The sequence below is a fragment of the Lagopus leucura genome, unplaced genomic scaffold (genome assembly GCF_019238085.1).
Source record: "Lagopus leucura isolate 7727_CA_CO unplaced genomic scaffold, USGS_WTPT01 Super-Scaffold_100008, whole genome shotgun sequence".
Taxonomy (NCBI): Eukaryota; Metazoa; Chordata; class Aves; order Galliformes; family Phasianidae; genus Lagopus; species Lagopus leucura.
The window spans coordinates 68,931-87,582 of NW_024962265.1; the positions used below are offsets into that span (position 1 = coordinate 68,931).

The window sequence follows — 18,652 nt, forward strand, 5'->3', positions numbered from 1 at the left end:
AACTTTTTTTTTTTGGTCTCTTCCCTGCAGTGTTAGTGTAGGTCCTGGTTATTCTGTTTGACGTAAGGTTCATTCTTCTACCTTTTGTATTTAAACTGTGCTTCATGTGAGGGTTCCACAGCTTACCATGTTTTCTATCTTTACTGAGAACGGAAATACAAATTCTTGACTGAATCTCTGTGTGGTAGAAAGGTGGAAATAACTGTAATGTTTCAATACTATTTCCACCACCAAAAAAAAATGAAGCTCTGTAGACATCCCCTTATGTGAAAACTGAGCCCATGTGTAAAAAAAAAAGTAAACAGGAGAAGGCAGAGCTTTTAACTTCTTTTACCCCATCATGGCTTTATCACGCTTTTATTGAGGCAGGCCATGCTTTGGAAGGTGATGAAAACCACTGTTCTCACTGCACTCTGCAAAGCAGCTGTGGGGCTGACACACCAGTTTAACAGGAATAGGGGGAACCTCTTATTCTAGTTACAACCAGATGTGGGTCAGTCAAACAATGCAATAAGCTCAAGACTTTCCCTCAAGGTGTTTGAGCACTGAGGCCCCTGTGGAAAACTCTCCTACCAGCACTTCTGAGCCCAAGGTGCTGCTTCTCCAGCAGTGCTAGGAAATATTTCATCCTGAGCAATTGGAAATTCCTCCCCCTTCACAGTGAAGGTTTCCATCTCCCTAAAAGAGAGGTAGGAGGCAGCAGTTATGGGAGAATCATTTTCACAGAATCACAGAATGGCCAGGGTTGGAAGGGACCTCAAGGATCATGAATTTCCAACCCCCTGCTGCATGCAGGGCCACCAACCTCCACGTTGAATGCTAAACCAAGCTGCCCAGGGCCCCATCCAACCTGGCCTTGAACCCCTCCAAGGACGTGGCATCCACAACCTCTCAGGGCAGCCTGTTCCAGTACCTCACCACTCTCTGGGTAAAGAGTGTCCCCCTGATGTCTGACCTCAATCTCCCCTCCCTCCTTTTGATGCAGAACAAATGAGTTTCAGAGCAAAGTTTCTCATAGCTTCTGTGCAGCTGAGGGAACCATATGTGTTACCTTACCCCGAACACAGCTGTTGGTTCCAGGAACGGCTGCGTGCTCAGTTTCTGTTGCAAACATCATGCAGAGCTTTTTCTTCAACCTACAGGTGGCTGCAGAAAGTTTTGCTGTTTGCAAGCTGTCTTCTTTACTGCCTGAAGATTCTTCTCCTTCTGTTTTTAGCCTCATTTCCTAGGGACAGAATGGGCAAAGACCTTACAAGCAGCTTATGAACTGGTTAGCCAACGTCATGCAAAGTCGAGCAAAGGATGAAAGGCCTCAAAGACATTCCCTAAGTTCCCTTGAAGAGTTGTGAAAGTTGACAGCTGGGTGGGGAGGGGGAGACCCCATTAAGGTCCCAGCCAAGGCCCCCAGTTGCCCTAAGGGAAGGATGTCATTAATTCCACAGCTTATGGAGCAGCTTATAATGACAGTGAGAAGTGCTGGCCTGCCAGCTGCCAGAGCTGGTGCACTCTATATATCAAACTGTAACTACAGCAGTGACTGTATGAGGTCAGGCTTATTATCCTCCCAGTTTGCACAAACTTCCCTTAATTATTTATCTAAAGCCTTGCATGTGCAAACAGCAGCTTGTTTTTCTTAGCCAGGTTCAAACGTGTTTATGAAAACCAACAGCTGAGTTCACGGGATTTCAGAGTGCTCAATCTAATATTGCTGACACAGTTGTCATTAGTGCTACTTCTTTCCACCCTGAGTAGTTAGAAAAATGTATCTTGCCAGTTGTTTTTGCTAAAAGGAGATAATTATGATTGCTTCTTTCATGCCACGTGGTTTGTTAATAAAAATTAAACATCATCTTTTTTTCTATTAACATAGAAAAAATATGAATTTTTGTATTATTTATCATTTTTCATTCATGATTTCTTTTATTACCTCCAACCCTCATTCAGAACTGCTCTACTTAGAAAGTCTGCAGAGCGTTTCTGAACCACACCACCACATCCTTTCCTGTTTTCTCCCATCCTTTTTGGCTCTTTCTGATTCCTTTGAGCTTTCCCTCAGCAGTGAAAGTTCTGGCAGGGCTGTTTCCACCTCAGAAAGCAAACTGCTCCAGTTACTGCGGCCTTATACAAGCAGGAACGGGAGAGCAGCGAGCAGCGCAACAAAGAATGGGAGCTGAGCCACCAAAAACACAACACCCACAACACAGCCATGCCCTGTCCATCCAATACTGAAGGCCCTGCTCCTATTCACATGGTAAGGAACTTCTTAAGCTTACGAAACACCTTCTGCATCACCCTGACAAGCTCAGTCTATGATACAGGGTAACAGTATCCCTCATTTTCCTTTGCCACTCAATGCCAGCAGTTCATCACTGAGTGTGAACAGGGAGATAAGGTGCTCATCAGCCTCTGTGAAGCCTGATACTTCCACTGATCAGAAAGCGATTCTCTTTCTCTGATGCAACAAAACCTTCTGGATCCTGCAACAGAAAGAAGCATTGAAAAAGTTAGTGTCTTCTAGAGCAAAGGAAACACTCATGAGAAGTTTAAGAATTGGAAATGTATGGTTGCAAGGTCTTATCACTTATCCCTGAAAACATGTAATGTGCTCAGATTACAAGAGAGGTGTTTCCCCTGGATTGAGAGAGAGGTACTGCACCATATTCACAGCACCGACATTTGGATGACATTGAGGTGTCAAGTGGTGACCCTGTTGTTATTTCCAGCGTTCCCTGGTCTCACTTCTCCACTCAGCTGGGCTCAGCTTTCCCTCTTCATCAAAGGGACAGTCATTAGACTTGTGTTAATGCATCAGAATTACTGCTAGGTGAATCTTTTTGGATTGAAATTTGTTAATCCGTGGCATATATATCCATACTGTGGATGTTATTAACCACTACATAGATGTCTTTTGGATTTCTTTTGGTCCAAAAACATCCCATTTCCCTTTAGTTTCAGAATGAATGAATCTATTTTTACACAAATGTACAAAGAGAAGTGAATCTTAAGAGATACATACTGGAAAAAAAAAAGATGTGACCCAGCACACCGGGGACAGAACATGATGACAGAACATAAAACCGTTGGCCTTCTGGACACCATAAACTTGTTTTATAGCTTCTGTGTTGTTTTCATGAAACTTGCAGGAAATTAATATATTTGAATCTTTGTGTCAGACTTGGTCAGAATCTGCCAACTTTTGGTTCAAAAGTTATGGCTGAATGGATAAGAGGCAACCTATGTGGCAGTGAAACCCCCTTTCCTTAGGAAAATGTGCTAAAATCAGCAAACCTCCAAACTCCTACCTGATATATTGAAGATAAGCTTGAAAATATGATAAGGCACATCTTAAAGGGTGATGGGCAAGAAAGTAGATTCCAATGTTTAAGAAAAACAGAACCATGATTTAGGAAGCTTCTTTGAAGTGCTGGGGTTTGGCAGTGGTGTGATCAAGAAGTGTTATTTTCTACTTTTTTTTTTTAAATGAGATGATTCATCTCCTACTGGTATTTTCCACTCGTGCTTTGGACTCTTGTCACTTTGCAGAAGCTTGGTGCTGTGAGACATGGAACAGAAACCACCTCCCACCCTCTCCCAAAACCAAAACTAAACTAACTAAATAATAATTAAAAAAAAAAAAAAAAAGAAAAGTTTGTAAAAAAGGGATTGAAAACAGCCATTCAGATGCATTCCCCTGTTTTGATCAATGTCTTCATTAATGATAAGGGTGATAGGACAGAGTTTACCCTCAGAGTTTGCTGATGGTACGAAGCTGTGAGGAGTGGCTGTGGCACAGCAGAAGGCTGTGCTACCATTCAGCGACACCTGGACAGGCAGAGCTGGGCAGAGAGGAATGTGATGCAGTTGAACACAGGCAACGTAGGGTCCTGCACCTGGGGAGGAATAACCACACGCATCAGTACAGGCTGGGGGCTGCAAAGGAGCCCTGAGGAGAAAGACCTGGGGGTCCTGGTGGCCAGCAGGGGGACCGACAGGCAGCAGTGTGCCCTGGTGGCCAATGGGACCCTGGGGAGCGTTTAAGAGTGTGGTCAGAGAAAGACGAGAGGGGTTCTCCCCTCTGCTCTGCACTGGAGGGCTGTATCTGGAATCCTATGTGCAGGGAGGGGCTCTCAGCACCAACACAAATCACAGAATCACCGAGGTTGGAAAAGACCTACAAATCATCCAGTCCAACCGTCCACCTATCACCAATAGTTCTCACTAAACCACGTCCCTCAGCACAAAATCCAAACGCTCTTTGAGCACCCCCAGGCTTGGTGACTCCACCACCTCCCCGGGCAGCCCATCCCAATGCCTGACCACTCAGAAAAGTAGCATAAATCTCCCCCGGCGCAGCTTGAAGCCACAAAGGAGAAGATCTGCTCCCCCAGCACTACACAGCCCATGCCAAGCCCTTCCGCCCTCAAACACACAAAACCGGAGGTTTTTTTTTTTTTTTGACTCCGTTTCCCCTCAGGGCCTCCGCGGAACGGTTTTCCCGCCCTCCTCCTGAGGCGACTGTTAATGACTTCCCGCCCCCCTCTGCGCATGCGTTGGCTGAGGTGGCGGGGCCTTGTTTCCTTTCCTTACGCATGCGCGCAGTGAGGGTGGGGGCTTGGTGGCACTTCCGCTTTCAATTGCGCATGCGTAGTGTGAGGTACTGGGTTTGTTGGGACTTCCGCCTTTTGCTGCGCATGCGTCAGTTGAGGGCGCTGGGCTTGTTGGGATTTCCGCCTCCTAACGTGCAGGCGTGAAAGTGGGGGAGGCGTGGCGGGCGCCATGGCAACGCGTGGCTGAAGGGTGGGAGGTGGTTGCGAAGGGCGGCTGGCATCGGGATTGGGATCTGGGATTGGAATCTGTTCACTGCTTGGGGTTCACAGGGACGGGGATTGGGGTGGGGTTGGGGATGGGGAAGGGTATGGAGGTGAGGATGGGTAAGGGGGTGAGGAAGGGGACGAAGGTGGAGAAAGGGATGAATGTGGGGATGGGTATGGATGGAGGTGGGAATGGGGATGGATACGGACGTGGGGATGGGGAAGGGGATGAAAGTGGGCATGGGTATGGATGGAGGTGGGGAAGGGGAGGGAAGTGGGAATGGCGATGGATGGAGGTGGGGATGATGATGGATGGAGTTGGGAATGGCAATGGAGTTGGGAAGGGGATGGAGTTGGGAAGGGAATGAAGATGGGAATAGGGATGGATGGAGGTGGAGATGGATGGGGATGGATGGAGGTGGGGAGGGGGATGGATGGAGGTGGGGATGGGGAGGGAGATGGGATGAAGGTGGGGAAGGGGGTGAAGGTGGGGATGGGGATGGATGAAGGTGAGGTGGGGAAGGGCAATAAGGAGGTGATGGGGATGAGGATGGAGATGGGGATGGATGGGGATGGGGATGAAGGTGGGGAAGGGGATGAAGGTGCAGATGGGGATGGATGGAGGTGAGGATGGGATGGAGATGGAGATGAAGGTGGGGAAGGGGATTGAAGGTGGGGGTGGGGATGGATGGAGGTGGGGATGGAATGGAATAATCCCAGTGGCTTGCACAGTGTGTAACTGATGGCATGGCTGTGTGTTGCAGGGTCCTGCCTCGGGGCTTGGTGTGGAGTGCTGCTTGCTAGAAGGACTCAGCCATGGTAATGCAGGTTTGGTTTTTCTGAAGGTATTGGCTCTTTTTTGATGTTGACAGACAACAGGCTGTAAAGTTCTGCATACCTTTTAGAAAGAGCCAAATCTGGTTGCTTGTAGGTGATGGCAAATGCCACACAAACATAGATATCTTGATACTTACAGAGTTCAGTTGTCATGCTTGGTTGTATGGGATGAATGGGACATTGTTAGGAACTCTCATCTGCCCAAATGTTGCCTCTGCATGCCAAAAAAAAAAAGAGCTGCTTAGCTTTGGTTGCCTGCTAAACCCATAAGGAACACCACAGCTGTTGGCTGGCATGCCAGACATTAGCTGTGGCTCTGCTGTGTGTGCCTGTGTACACATGGACAAGGTGTGACTCCTGACAGCATTTGTGGTGCTGTGCTGGAGGAGTTGGTTGGCTTTCCATAAGTGTTTGTCTTCTGGGAAGCCCTGCTCCAGGCTGTGCTGGACTGCATGAGCTGACTGCAGGCTGCAGCTTACTGATGTCACATTCAATAAGAGACAGAAAAGACAAGAAAAGAGAGTTGCTGACAAAAACTGACTGCTGACATTCAAAGCCCAGAGGTTGGACGTATTCGCTGCAGAGAGACAGCAGGAGCAGTGAGTCAGCTCTAAGCCAAAGACATTCCCTGTTTCTCACTGCAGACTCTCTACAGTAGCTTGCCCTTAGCTGTAAGCATCTTTGTTATTCTGAAAGATCAGCTATGGGACAAATTCTGACCAGGGATGTAACGGTGCTCACACAATCTGCCAGTGGCCCCGCTGGGATTACACAAACAGGGAGTGCAGTTGGGAGGCTGTTTCATAATCTGCTGTAAGCATCCACTCTGAAGCAAACCCATCCCTGGACATGCAGTATTCAACAAATTCTAGCCAGTAAAGGCCTGTGAGAGGCTCATCACCCTCTCTGATGAATGTCTGCGTTGAAGTTTGCAGTCTGCAATGGCTGAATAGGAAACGCTACTGCCATCATCTGTAGCTCGTGCTGTTTTCTGTTTGTCTTCTCTTTCCTCCTATGGGCAGTGGTTCTGTGCACTTTATATGGACCTTGTGGCTTTTTGCTTTTCTTTTATACCTGTATGTACACCACGCTGTGCTCTTTGGGTGACTGAAGGTTGCATCCCGACTGTGCTCTCGTTCCATGGAAAAATACACTGCACGTGCTGCCTTCAGCTGGTTTGTTCCCAGCTGATTCTTACGTATGGCCTTTGCACCTATCCTTAATATTTCTAATGATTTGCACAGAATTGTTTAATTAGTGGTGTGCAAAACTAGGCAAACAACAGAAATAGATGGGCAGAGGCAGTAAGTGACCAAAATGTACACAGTGTCGGATGAAAACCCAGCATATGGTTGACTTTGGGAGTGTATCACAATGCATTAATTAAAAAAATCAATTGAAAAGACCGTGGGATTTCCGTTATGCACCGACCTATTTTAGCCAGACAGAAGCGCAGTGGAACACTAAACAACCCTGTCTGATGTCTTTAAAGATTCTTACAGAGCAAATATAGATTTTGTCTGCGGTGAGAGAATCTGAGCTAATATAGCCTGAACTGTGATGCCATGAAACTGTTCCAGGATGTCTTAGGATCCTCAGCCCAGAAGGTGGACAATACAAAGGTCTAATTAGCCGTTTCTATGGTCATTTTCTCTCTGCAGGCAGGTAAAAGCAGCAAACCCAAGCGTGGCAAAGGCAAAAGCTCCAAAAAGAAGATGAAGAAGGTGGTGAAGGACGTCGATATCCTCAGCTCAGCTGCCATGCTCAATGCCCATTACATCTGCCATAATGTCCCTGCCTGCCTAGAGTTGCGGGGCTTTCCTTGGCCTGGCTCCCCCAAAAAGAAGGGGAAGAGACGAAAGTAGCTGGCTGGAAAGCAAAGGATGTGATGAAAGCCAAGCTCCCCCTGATAAGAAGAGGCTTCTTTGAACTGTAGACTCATACCAGTATCTGCAGTGGTTAGCTCAAATATTTTGCCATAATCACTGTTGTGTCCACACAAAGACACTCTTATTATAGCTCAAGTTTACAGTGACAAATGGCAAGTGACACTGGTGCTGTCGTAATTTCAGCTGTGGCCCTCAGGCCTTAGTTCTGTGCGGAATAAAACACTGAGTCTCAGCAGTTTGAGGGGGTTGTGGTGGGGTTTGTTTTACCCATACCACTGCTGTTCTTATGCAGATGGAAAGTGCTCCCCAACGTGGGTGTGCCTGCAGTTCTTTCAATCAGTGCTGGTGGAAACTTGAGCTCAGATAGCAGATACCACGCTGAGATCATCAGCATCGAATACTTCTACAGCAGCTCTGAGAGTCACCTGGTGCTCCCTTTGTGGGTCAGAAGAGCTGCACGATGCAGTCTGCATATCTGGGTGATTCACCTCATCCTACATTTGGGCAGATAAGCAATACTTGAAGCCTCACTGAACGTACTGCCAGTTCTCTTTCGGCTGTAGTGAGATTCTGGAGATCTAGCAGAGATGCTGGCAGTGATGCTGTGTTAAGTTAGAGGCGATGATGAGCCCCCCTACCAGGTCTCTGCTTACAGTAATCGCTGTTAGTCCGAACATCCTGGCTGGAAACCACAAGATTTATGTTACAGATCAAAGTCGCTTCGCTCCATTTCCTCCGTGTCAGTTTAAGGCAGCCCCTGGTGAAGCAGTACATCAAGTGAGTCTGTGCATCTCTCCCAGATTCTTCTGACTGGAAGGATGCAGTGGGACAAGAGAGGATGTGTCCTGAACTGACACAGGCTGTGAGGGGTGGGAAGGAATACAAAATAGCCAGAACCTCAGAGAAGGAGTTAGGAAAACATAATCTGAAGTAGGCTAGAGTTACTGGAAGAGGAGATGTCCCAGGCCTCTCGAATCTTTGAGCAAAAGTGAGCATGCTCCCTACATCAAGCAGCAGTGTGATGTGCACAGGAAGAACTTCAGCTGGCTTCTCAGAGCTGAACACCTGCAGCTGAGCAGTAAGCCAGCTTGGAGCCATTCCTCCAAAGCCATTTCTGATTGATTTAACTGTATGTGGAGGTGCTGCACCTTTCTGGCTTCCAGGTAGCTTTGTGTTACAGGCAGCAGAGCTGCCAATTACAACAGGTCTGACACAAACTGATAAACACCTGTACAGCTTTATGCTATTTCTCCAGCTTAACATCTTCCCTCTATGAAGAGATCTTAGCTTGATAAAAATCATGGTTTTGTGGCATTGGTTGCAGGCCAACTACTGTCGTGTAGATTACGTGAGCTACTGCAGTGCTCTACTGAATTTGTCATGTACATGCCAAGAAAATCATGGTGGGGACCCTGTTTCCTTGCTGATTAGCCTGCAGTTGGCATGTACTGCTGTTTCAGGGATGTGGTTTGCAGTACCACTTTGCTCTGCCGCTCATAGATGAGTCTTCCTCAGCATTTATTCGAAGTCTTGCTTCCCCATCAGCCACCAGGAAGTCTCTGGTCACAACATATGTTTGCAACTATTTCCTCCTGGTAACGGTGTTCCAAAGCAAGAGAGGACCAGTTTGCTCTGTGTATTTATAATCTTATGCTGATTGTTAAAAAATGAAGCATTCCCTCTTTGTGTGATACACTTGCTGCACGGAGCATTAAGGGACAGATATTTCCAAGCACAGAGGTAGGAACTACTTGGTGTCACAGGGCTGTTCTCCCACCACTAGCATTTCTCTGCTTCTCATCCAGGGTCAGTTTGCAGGAGGAAAAGCTGAAGAGCAGCACCATCTCCTGCCATAAGAACAATTGGGTGTGGAACAAGTATTTAGGGAAATAATTTCCTTCTGGGCAAGTTTCTCTACAATCACCTCTTGCAGCATCGCTGCAGTTTCCTCTGAAGCTGTTATCCAGCCAGCAGGCAGACAGTATGCTGCTCAGAACAGATGTGTGGGCTGATCTGATACAACTGCTGCAGGGAAGCAAAGCCCTTCTTACGTATGAGATAGACTGCAGCTACAACAATTTCAAGTTTTAGTGAGCAAAACTGACTGGAGCAAGTAGTGAAACATCATTAGTTGTTTTCTCTTTAAAAACCCCCAAATCTGCTTTTGTATGACACATACCAGATGGTGACCAGTGAAGTGCAAAGGATGAAGGCTCTGCTTTCAAGAGTGTCTGAGAAACTGCCATTCAGTTCTTTGATAGCAGATGAGAAAGCCCTTCCAGCCATCCCAAACTGCAAAATTAAACACTTTTTTTTCCCTTTCTCCCTCTCCCACACTCACATCCACCTCAGTTTTGCAGGTAATTCAGGCTGCCCTGTGGTTAATGAAGACCAGCAGACACCTTGAAATAAGTCTGGATTTTAAAATGGGTTGATTCTCTACTTGAATACAGTGCTTCAAACATCCACCAACTGCTGCTGACTTCTGAGAAACAGTCCAGCTTGAACAGATGCAGCTTCATGGGAGGCTCCACTGCTGTGTAACAGACATCTCTGTTTCATCACAACATGTACCAGTTGAATACTGTGGGAGGCTCTTCTTCCTGCTAGGGTACAGACTTTATAAGCTGAGTTTATGATGAATAAAGCTGATTCTGCTCAAATCCCCAAAGAATCTTTTGAGAGGGATCTGGAAGCTCAAGACCATTTCCTTTACGTCCCTTTGCAAAGGAATTTCCCAGTGCTTTGCCCATCATCTCTTACATTTCCCAGTAGCAGGGTATCCCTTGTCTTGCTGCTATTTAACAGCCATGAACAGCGTGCTGCTGGAGTACACGGAGTGTCCCTTTTGTGTAGGAGGTTATGAACCAAAACCAAGCTGTTAAAAATACACCGGATGCTGACCTACATATTTGTGGGTGGGGTACAGGGAGAGAATCAAAAGACCTGTGAGAGTGATGTCTTTTTGTTTAACTCCTGTGTGAACGGCCATTATTCACCACACTTGGTATTAAAATATCCTTCAGCCAACACTCGTGTGTTGCATGGCATTTCCTAATGTGTTATTTTCACATTAAGAAAAGCACTGCAGAGCTTTATGATACTTAAGAAAGGCCTGAGAAGCAGCACAAACTCTTTTGTCTCATTTTTCACTTCAGGAAATGCCCTGGATGTTATTTCCCAAGTTCAGAGGAGGACAGCTGAGGACTTTTGTGGTCATAAATGTTATCTCCAGAACGAAGAAGTTACCATGGCAGATATTTAAAGAAAAAACTTTTATCCAAAATGCACATTAAATGTTGGCACTAAATAGTGCCCACAGAAGTAAATAAAATTGAGGTTTTTGTGGGTTAACTCCTGTCTCATTTGCCCATTTCCACTGACTTGGTTCCCTACAGCCATCTCACATGTTTCACGGGTATAAAAGAATGTCATCCAACTTTAATGTATTTTTTTCCTCAGCCTCTCACTTCCTGCTTATAAAAAAGGTGTGAGCATTTTCTCCCTTTAACTGTTGTACAAAAGATGGGAAGGACCAAAAAACGAGCACTCACAGCAGTGGTTGCTCTCTCAGATGTGCAGGTATTGAAGCTTTCCATTCCAGATGCTGGAGCTTGTTGCATGTAGTGTGTTACCCAGTTACTGGTGGTTTTCTGGAGCTATTCAGTGAATTTGGGAGTCCAAGCCATCTTCTTGTTGCAATTGGCACTGAAAAAGAGAAACGTTTAAGAAAAATGAGGAAAAAGCTTAGTGTAACCTGGTGTCTTCCTTGGGACGGCCATGACTGTCTGCCATGAATGGAGCAGTTTGCTCTTTGGTGAAAATGCTTGGACCAAGTGCTTTAAAAGTTCATCTGTAATCACTGTTGAATGTTAGAATATTTATAAGAGCTGAAACAAAAAGCAATAGGACAAGCAGTCCTGTGAGCTAAAAGGAAGCCCCTCTTTAATGCTTTAATGCAGGACAACCAGCGTAACTGGATTATGTGAAGAAAGCCAAAATGTTAAATACTACTTAGTGCAAGTTGAAGAAAAAAAACCCAAACATTTAACCTCAGAAAAACCTTTTTTTTCCCTCAGGGTGATTCCAATAGGTCGTACATCTCTTGGGGAGCCTTTTTTTGTGTCACTCAGTAAGGTTCCTGTTCTGCAAAGTACCAGGATAACCACTGGTGAAGAGTCCCTCCACGCATCCTGAGATGACATTTCATCTTCACATTCATGGCAAACTGCTCATTTGTTGGACTGCAATGTTTGCAAAATAAAGCTGCTCGTGGACCAAGCCACGATGCTACATAATGAAGCACATTGAATGCATGGTTACAAAAGCTTGGATTGCTCACTGCATTCCAGGAACGATCTGGCTCCCTCCCTGCTTACACAGAATGTGAGAGCTTCTGTGGGTTTCTTCCAAGGGCAGTTCAGAATGTTACGTCGGTTGGCTGGTCTTCTTGAAATTGTAATGCTTACCTATGGAGAGAATTCCTTTCCTATGTCATTTGCTTGTGAGGATTCTGGTAGTTTCCCATCCTTGCTTCACAAGAGGGCTTGATAAAGAGAAGCACAGTTGGTTTAAAGCTTCTGACGTGACTTGCAGGAACGGAAGAAAATGGAATGACTTCTGAAATTATGAAATTACTATTTCTTATTATTGATAGCATTGCCTCCTCTCGTGATCTTAATTCTGTGTAATCTCACCCTGTGCTTCTGTTCTTCAGGATAAGCAATGCTCAAGCAGACATCTTCTTTTTGGGCATATTGCAGCTTTATTAGCACGAGGCTCTGCCTTAATCCAATAACTATCAAGCTTGCTCAGCTCATCTGAATGGTGTGACCTGAAGGGGTGTCCTTGAAAGCAACAGCCCTTCTGTCACCTGTTGTGTTGGCTCCTGAGATAACTTATCAAGAAACCTTGGCACCTTTAGAAGACAGACACCTTGGGAGTACCTGTTAATTACACTGTGCCCTCGGATCATGTCCAAGGAGTAGCTCTGTTTTCTCCTAAGTGCAGATGCTTTGATTCCTCACACTCGTTACATCTCCTTTCCTCTAACATTCCTTCATTTCAGCTTTTGGTTAAGAAAGTGCAAAGTGCACTCATTTTTTTTTAATTTTATTTTTATTTTGCTTTTCATTCCTAAGTCCCATTTTTGAAACCTGCTATTCTTGTTGTTTTGGTCTGTTTTTTACCTTTGTTGAAGGTAACAATTCGCACTTCTGACGTGCACTTTTTCTCCTCCCATGTTGCTAAATGGGAGAGCCATAAAACTGAGGCTCGTGGCATCGATCTCCTATAAATCTATGCATCTGCATCTATGCTTGGACTAGTTGTGTAGATTCTTTAGCTAACTAAAGTTTAGTTTAGTTTACTAAAAGGATGTGATTATTCTGACATACAAATGGGTATCAGAAAGCTCAGAAATTCCTGTGACTCCAGTGTCCTGGATGAAGAGGGTAAAATCATGTGAGAGATTCTCTGTCTAATCTTCCATTAGAAGAAACTCACCCAGCCTGCTCCTTTTGGGCATCCCTGTTCAGAGGACAAGAATTCCTCCCCATTTCAGGACAGCAGTGTCTCAGATGCAGAGCTGAACACAGCTCGACAGCCCCTTGGAGAGGAAACACAGTCGTCTTGAGCTTATCTCTCCTGCACAGTTGTAAACTCAGCCCTGTTCACTCTCACTAATAATAGAGAAGTGTAATTGTGTGCAGACCGCTAGCCCAGCCAAGGGGAAATCGCCCTGTATTTAAAAATAAGCTTAGGGCAGAATGTGAGGATGGGAGAGAAAAGAATTCCTGCCAACAGAGTTCCTACAGCATTTCTTCTTTCTTTAGTGTCTCTGTCTCTCCAGTAAATATTTTGGCTGTAAGATCTACTGCAGTTTGGTGCTGAACAGCAAGGAAAAGGCACTGAAAGGCCTAAGTGTGTTCTTCCATGCCATTCTCCAGGTAGTTGTTACTATTACTGCTGTTTTGTGGAGATCAGAGAATCACACTCATCTGGGTACTGGCAGAACAAAAAATTAATCACTAATTGTGAGAAGAAGTGAAGTGAAAAGGCTGGTTGACGCAGGGCAAGACCAAAAGCCAGACTGGTTACTGGATGCTGCAAGAGAGGAACCATGGTTGTAAAGCTGTTGTCCCCAAGAGCAGCCGTGTATCAGTCGTACTGCTGCACATTCAGACCCCATTTTGTTGTGGAATCATCACCAGTGGTTTCAGCCCCAGTCCAGGCTGCTCCTAGATCTTCACACCACGCTGGAGGACTGAGGGTAAAAATTCAGGCTCTGGGTGATGCTGCAAGAATCCTCCACCCAACAGCAGCAGCTCTGCAGAATTACTGCATTTTGGTGACAGCACAAATCGTAACAGATTTTAATTGCAGAAATTCTCCTCAAATCCTGACTCAGCTTTGGTCTAATCTGGTTCCAGAGGAGCTGCAGCAACCAGAACCCAATCAAGACTACTTCTAACAAACTCACTGTGCTATCAACATTCTCCCTAGAGTAATGAAAACCAAGTCTGGCTCTTTATGTGCCCTGCAAATCAATTGTATTGCACATTATTGGACAATAACTGTTGCAAAGATTTGTGTTAAAGGAAAGGATGCTTTTTTTTTTTTTAAATCTGGGAATAGATGTGTCTGCAGTATTCCCCTTCTGATTGGACTGTGAATGTTTAAGAACTGCTCAGTTTCTTCTGCTCAATCATCACCTCCCTCATCCCCTTATGGGAACATAATCTTTCTTTGCGGTCCCTAAAAGTCCACAGAACTTTTTCTCGCTTGCAAACCTTCTGATTGTGACACAGCTGCACTCCCACAGCCACACTCTGCATTACTGGAGGCTGCTGTTTGGTTTATATTTGTGCAATGGCTACTCTGACACATCATCCCTTCCACATTCTCTTTCCAGGCCAAAGATGTGGACATCTGAACTTTTCTGGACCCGCTCTGTCACCAGAACTCACCTTTTCCACCATGCACTGTTTGCCTTCGCCCAGCTGATCTCCTCCCTGTCCTTCTCGTGGATTTGTCATGTCCTAACGAACCCTGGCACTCCCACAGCTGTGCAACCTATGTTCCCTACCCTTCTGTTGGCAAAACATCCATCTGAACTCACAGTTAGCCTTTTGGCACCTCTTTTCCTATAGGAGTGTGAGCCTATGACACAAGGGCGGCAGCAAGAGCCTGGGGAAATGCACTGTCGTTCAATTCTGTATAGTTAGATTGTTTACTCTGGGAAATTCTGCCTCTTGAGGACTAGCCTGGTGCATTCCAAATGAATGTCCATGCCCCTCCCCATTGAGAGGCTTGAGTCCAATCTGCAGCCTTCAGATAAGAACTCTTTGAGAAGGGGGAGGAAAAAAAAAAGGGCATGTGTTAGGCCCAGCCCAAGCCATGGCCTTGTAAACATGTGCTTTCAACAGCTCGTGGCTTCATCTGCCTATTCCAAACCAATTAGTGACAGTGACACGTGGCTGAAAAATGCAGTTGGATGGGACCTTGTGTCAGCCATCCCTCTCCCTGAGGCACGTACAACTCTACCTGCAGCATTCCTGAGCAGTATTTGCCTAACCTGTCTTTAAAACCTCCACTGCGGGAGATTCCAGAGCCTCCTGAAGCTGTTGCAGTGTTATCACATCCTGCCGCTATGAAAAGATCTTGGTGGCTCACGTGAGTCTGCCTTCCCTGCGATGTACCAGCAAGCGACCTTCATCCTGTGGAGGTTTGGGTTATACCACGGCGCTCCGGTGGCACAGACCCAACTCTTTGTGCTCGTGGCCTTGTTCCAAAGCTGCTGATTAGCACAAGGGAATTCCACAGCTATTAGTCCACATCAGCTGCTTCCACACGTCTGAATGTGCTGGCAGTGCTTCCAGGAGCAGCAAACCCCACCAGGGGTGTGGGAATCAAATGTTGTTTCTGCTTTAGAATTGGATAATATTTTTTTGTTATTTCATGATCTCCGCTATCATAGTTCTTTTTGGGAGTCCTTCTACTTCACCTGGGGAAGATCTCTGATAGTTTACATCACTTATTGTATAGACGAACCTTCCCAGGCACGCACACTCTGTATCTAGGTGCATAGATGTATATTTTGTCATACACACTGCAAGAATATCCTGCAGGAGAGCAAACCAGAGAATAAGTGATGGCCTGCCCAAGGAAGTGCCTGAAGAGACATCGGAAGGCCTGGCATCATCCCCACCAGTGCTCTTTGTTTAATGATGACTTTAAAGAAAATCACCATATCAATACAAGGAGAGCACTGACACATCTTGGAAACAACAGGATGGCTGCTGACTGACACCAGATAACAAATTAACAAGTAAATAGCAAACGTAAACCTTCTGATAAGATTGTGAACCTGGACTACCCAGCCAGTGGGGAAACAGGGGAGGGGGGGAAGCAAGGGGGAGAAAACAAGGTCTAAAGGCTGTCACGATGTGCCTGTAGGTGCGCTCCTTCTTGCGGGCTCCTCCTGAGCTGACCTGACAGGCATGCCAATCGACTCGGCTGGCTCTGCAGTTCTTCTTACCACACTTCCCATATTCTTCCATCTTCAGATGGATGCCGTGTGGTCACAAGTGCCTGCCCCAGGAAGCCATTTACAGCTTTATTCCATTTGTTAACAGAAAAAAAAATGGATGGCTGTTTCATTCCATCAATGGGATGGAAGTTATTCCTACATGTATCAGTTCATAAAATGCACAGAGGGCTGACAGATGGTCAGCATGTTAAGATGCCTCCCATTTCACAGAGACTAGCACTGGATATTAGGAAAGATGTCTTCTCACAGAGTGGCCAGGCACTGGAATGGGTACCTAGTGGGGTCACTGTCCCTGGAGGTGTTCAATAATGTGGAGATGTAGCACTGAGGGATGTGGTTCAGCAGGCATAGTGGGGATGAGCTGGGGTTGAACTTGGTGATGTCACAGGTCTTTTCCAACCTGAATGTTTCTATGATTCTAAGGGAAGTTGTAAACCACTAGGAGTGGATATTAGGATAACAATGTTTGTATAACTCTGATATATCCATGGAAGAGGTTCCTACCAGGCACAGATGGTAGCTTGGTGTCCTGAAATTTAAAAAATAAGAAATAAATACAATATATATATATATATACACACACACATTTTATGCCAACAAAAATAAAACTCTGATTACTATAATTAAAAGCAACTGAATACTTCACCTGGCAGATCTCCAGCAGAGTGCCTAACACACACCTTAAGGAATATTCCTGAAAATATGTTTGTTTCCCAGCTGCAAACAAGCTCCTGTTAACCTCCCTCTTCACACCCATTCTTTAGCCATGAGGAAAACATCTCAAACCTGACAGCTTCAGTCTGAAATCCCTTCTTAAAATCCCTCCTCTTAATAAGAATTAGACCTATTTTTAATTTCCTCCCCCTCCTTTTTCCTCTGTATTTCAAATCCTCCTCCCTTACACTTCCCATTGGAAGCACCCATCCCCACCATGCTTTAGATGTGAGGAAAACACCTCATGCTTGACGTCTTCATTGCATTTAAGTGATCCTTTCTTTAAATTCTTCCTGTAAAATGGATTTATACCTATTTTTATTATTTCCTCACCTCCTTTTTCCTCTGTACTTCAAATCCTCCTCCCTTACACTGCCAATTGGAAGCACCCATCCACAGCATCCTTTAGATGTGAGGAAAACACTTCATACTTGACGTCTTCATTGCATTTAAGTGATCCTTTCTTAAAACCCGTCCTATAAAACAGATTTATCCCTATTTTTGTTATTTCCTTTGCCTCCTCCCTCTGTTTTTAAGACTCTCCTCCCTCCTCACACCCATCCTCCAGCTGTGAGGAAAACATCCCATCCTGACAGCCTCATTCCGAACCCCCTCCTTAAAATCCTTCCTACTGATCAGAATTAGCCCTACTTTTATTCTTTCCCTCACCACCTTGAATCACTTCAAATCACTTAGATCCTTCACTCACATCCTTCAGCTCATCACTGGAAGCCCTCAGATGTCCCCTGTCACAAAACCACGCCCTCCCCAAGATGGCACCTCCCGCTCCTCACCCCTCAGCCCTCCCCAACATGGCGCCGCCGCCACCGCCCCCTTCCCAAGATGGCACCTCCTCTCTCCCCATTACCCCCACACCGCCCTCCCCAAGATGGCGCCCCTCACGCGGCCCTCTCCCTCCCCATCATGGCGGCGGCGCCGCGCTATGACGCCATACGTCCTCCCCCCGCCCCCGCCCCCCCTCTCTCCCTCTCCCCCCGGCCTCCTCCCGCCGCCGCCGCTCTCCGCTCGCCGCTCCCCGCCTCTCCCCTCCGCCATTGCGGCGGCTCCGCCCGGGCCGCGCCGCTTTCCCCCCTCTCCTCTCGCTCTCCCCGTCCCCGGCCGCCTCCCGCCGGAGGCCGCACGGCGCAGGCCCGCCGCAGCGCAGCCGCTCTGAGGTGAGTGTCCTACCGCGCAATCTCCAGCTCCTCCAGCCCCGGCGCAGCCGCAGCAACGCGGGGGCCCCCGCCGGCCGCCAGCACCCCCGGCCCCGCCGCCCCGCGCCGGGCCGCGCCGCCCCGGGAGGGGGTCCGGGGGACCGCGGGGGGGGTCGGGAAGGCCTCGCGGAGCCCTCCCGGCTTTGGGGGTTGGCCGGGGGATCGGGCCGGGCCCGCGGGCGCGGGGCAGCGCCGGGCCGAGCGCGGGAGGAGCGGCGGGGCGGCGGGGACCCCTCTGCCATTTTGTGCGCCCCGCCGCCGCTCCTTCTACTGCGGCCCTGCTGTAGTTTGCCGGGCGCTCCCGGGCTGCTTGCTCTTTATTTCCCTCCTTTTTTTTTTTTTTTTTATGTTCTTTTTTTTTTTTTTATTCCTTTTTTAATTTTCCCACCTCCTCTTCTTCTATTCCCCCTTCTTATTTTTTTTCCTTTATTTTTTTTTCTATTTCCCTTTTTGTCTAATTTTTTCCTTTTTACTTTATCTAATTTTCCTTTTTACTTTATCTAATTTTCCTGTTTATTTTATCCAGTTTTCCTTTTTTGCTTTTCCCCTTTTTTTTTTTTTGCTTTTCCCCCTTTTTTTTTTTTTGCTTTTCCCCCTTTTTTTTTTTTGCTTTTCCCCCCCTTTTTTTTTTTGCTT

General features: G+C 46.5%; 1 protein-coding gene and 1 long non-coding RNA gene across 16 annotated transcripts in view; one reads left to right on the plus strand and one right to left on the minus strand.

Moving 5' to 3' along the window:
* The window catches only part of LOC122180610, a 32,998-nt gene extending 14,983 nt beyond the window's left edge, over window positions 1–18,015 (minus strand). For 2 of the 10 annotated variants that reach the window (XR_006179189.1, XR_006179188.1), the window contains exons 1-8: window positions 17,136–17,558; window positions 16,593–16,617; window positions 13,043–13,145; window positions 12,007–12,157; window positions 11,092–11,245; window positions 5,786–5,862; window positions 3,744–3,890; window positions 1,057–2,477 (exon numbers count right to left, since the gene is read on the minus strand). This is a non-coding gene — a long non-coding RNA (uncharacterized LOC122180610). Of the gene's footprint in view, window positions 1–545; window positions 679–1,056; window positions 2,478–3,743; window positions 3,891–5,785; window positions 5,863–9,856; window positions 10,144–11,091; window positions 11,246–12,006; window positions 12,158–13,042; window positions 13,146–16,592; window positions 16,618–17,135; window positions 17,559–17,990 lie in introns of those variants that run through there. The other 8 variants (XR_006179192.1, XR_006179190.1, XR_006179184.1 and 5 more) reach the window with 8 other exon arrangements.
* On the plus strand, window positions 4,674–10,929 carry SMKR1 (small lysine rich protein 1). 6 transcript variants are annotated; one of them, XR_006179182.1, is made up of 3 exons: window positions 4,674–4,797; window positions 5,576–5,630; window positions 10,696–10,929. XR_006179182.1 is itself a non-coding variant. In XM_042872359.1 (3 exons), the coding sequence occupies exons 2-3, from the start codon at window positions 5,628–5,630 to the stop codon at window positions 7,511–7,513; spliced, it is 216 nt and encodes a 71-aa protein (XP_042728293.1). In that variant the 5' UTR covers window positions 4,684–4,804; window positions 5,576–5,627; the 3' UTR covers window positions 7,514–7,772. The 6 variants fall into 6 exon arrangements, 5 of the variants coding, with proteins under 5 accessions (XP_042728293.1, XP_042728295.1, XP_042728292.1 ...); XM_042872359.1 differs by lacking the exon at window positions 10,696–10,929 and adding an exon at window positions 7,310–7,772 and having other exon boundaries at window positions 4,684–4,804; window positions 5,576–5,639; XM_042872361.1 differs by lacking the exon at window positions 10,696–10,929 and adding an exon at window positions 7,310–7,772 and having other exon boundaries at window positions 4,686–4,804.
* Window positions 18,016–18,652: the final 637 nt, after the last annotated feature.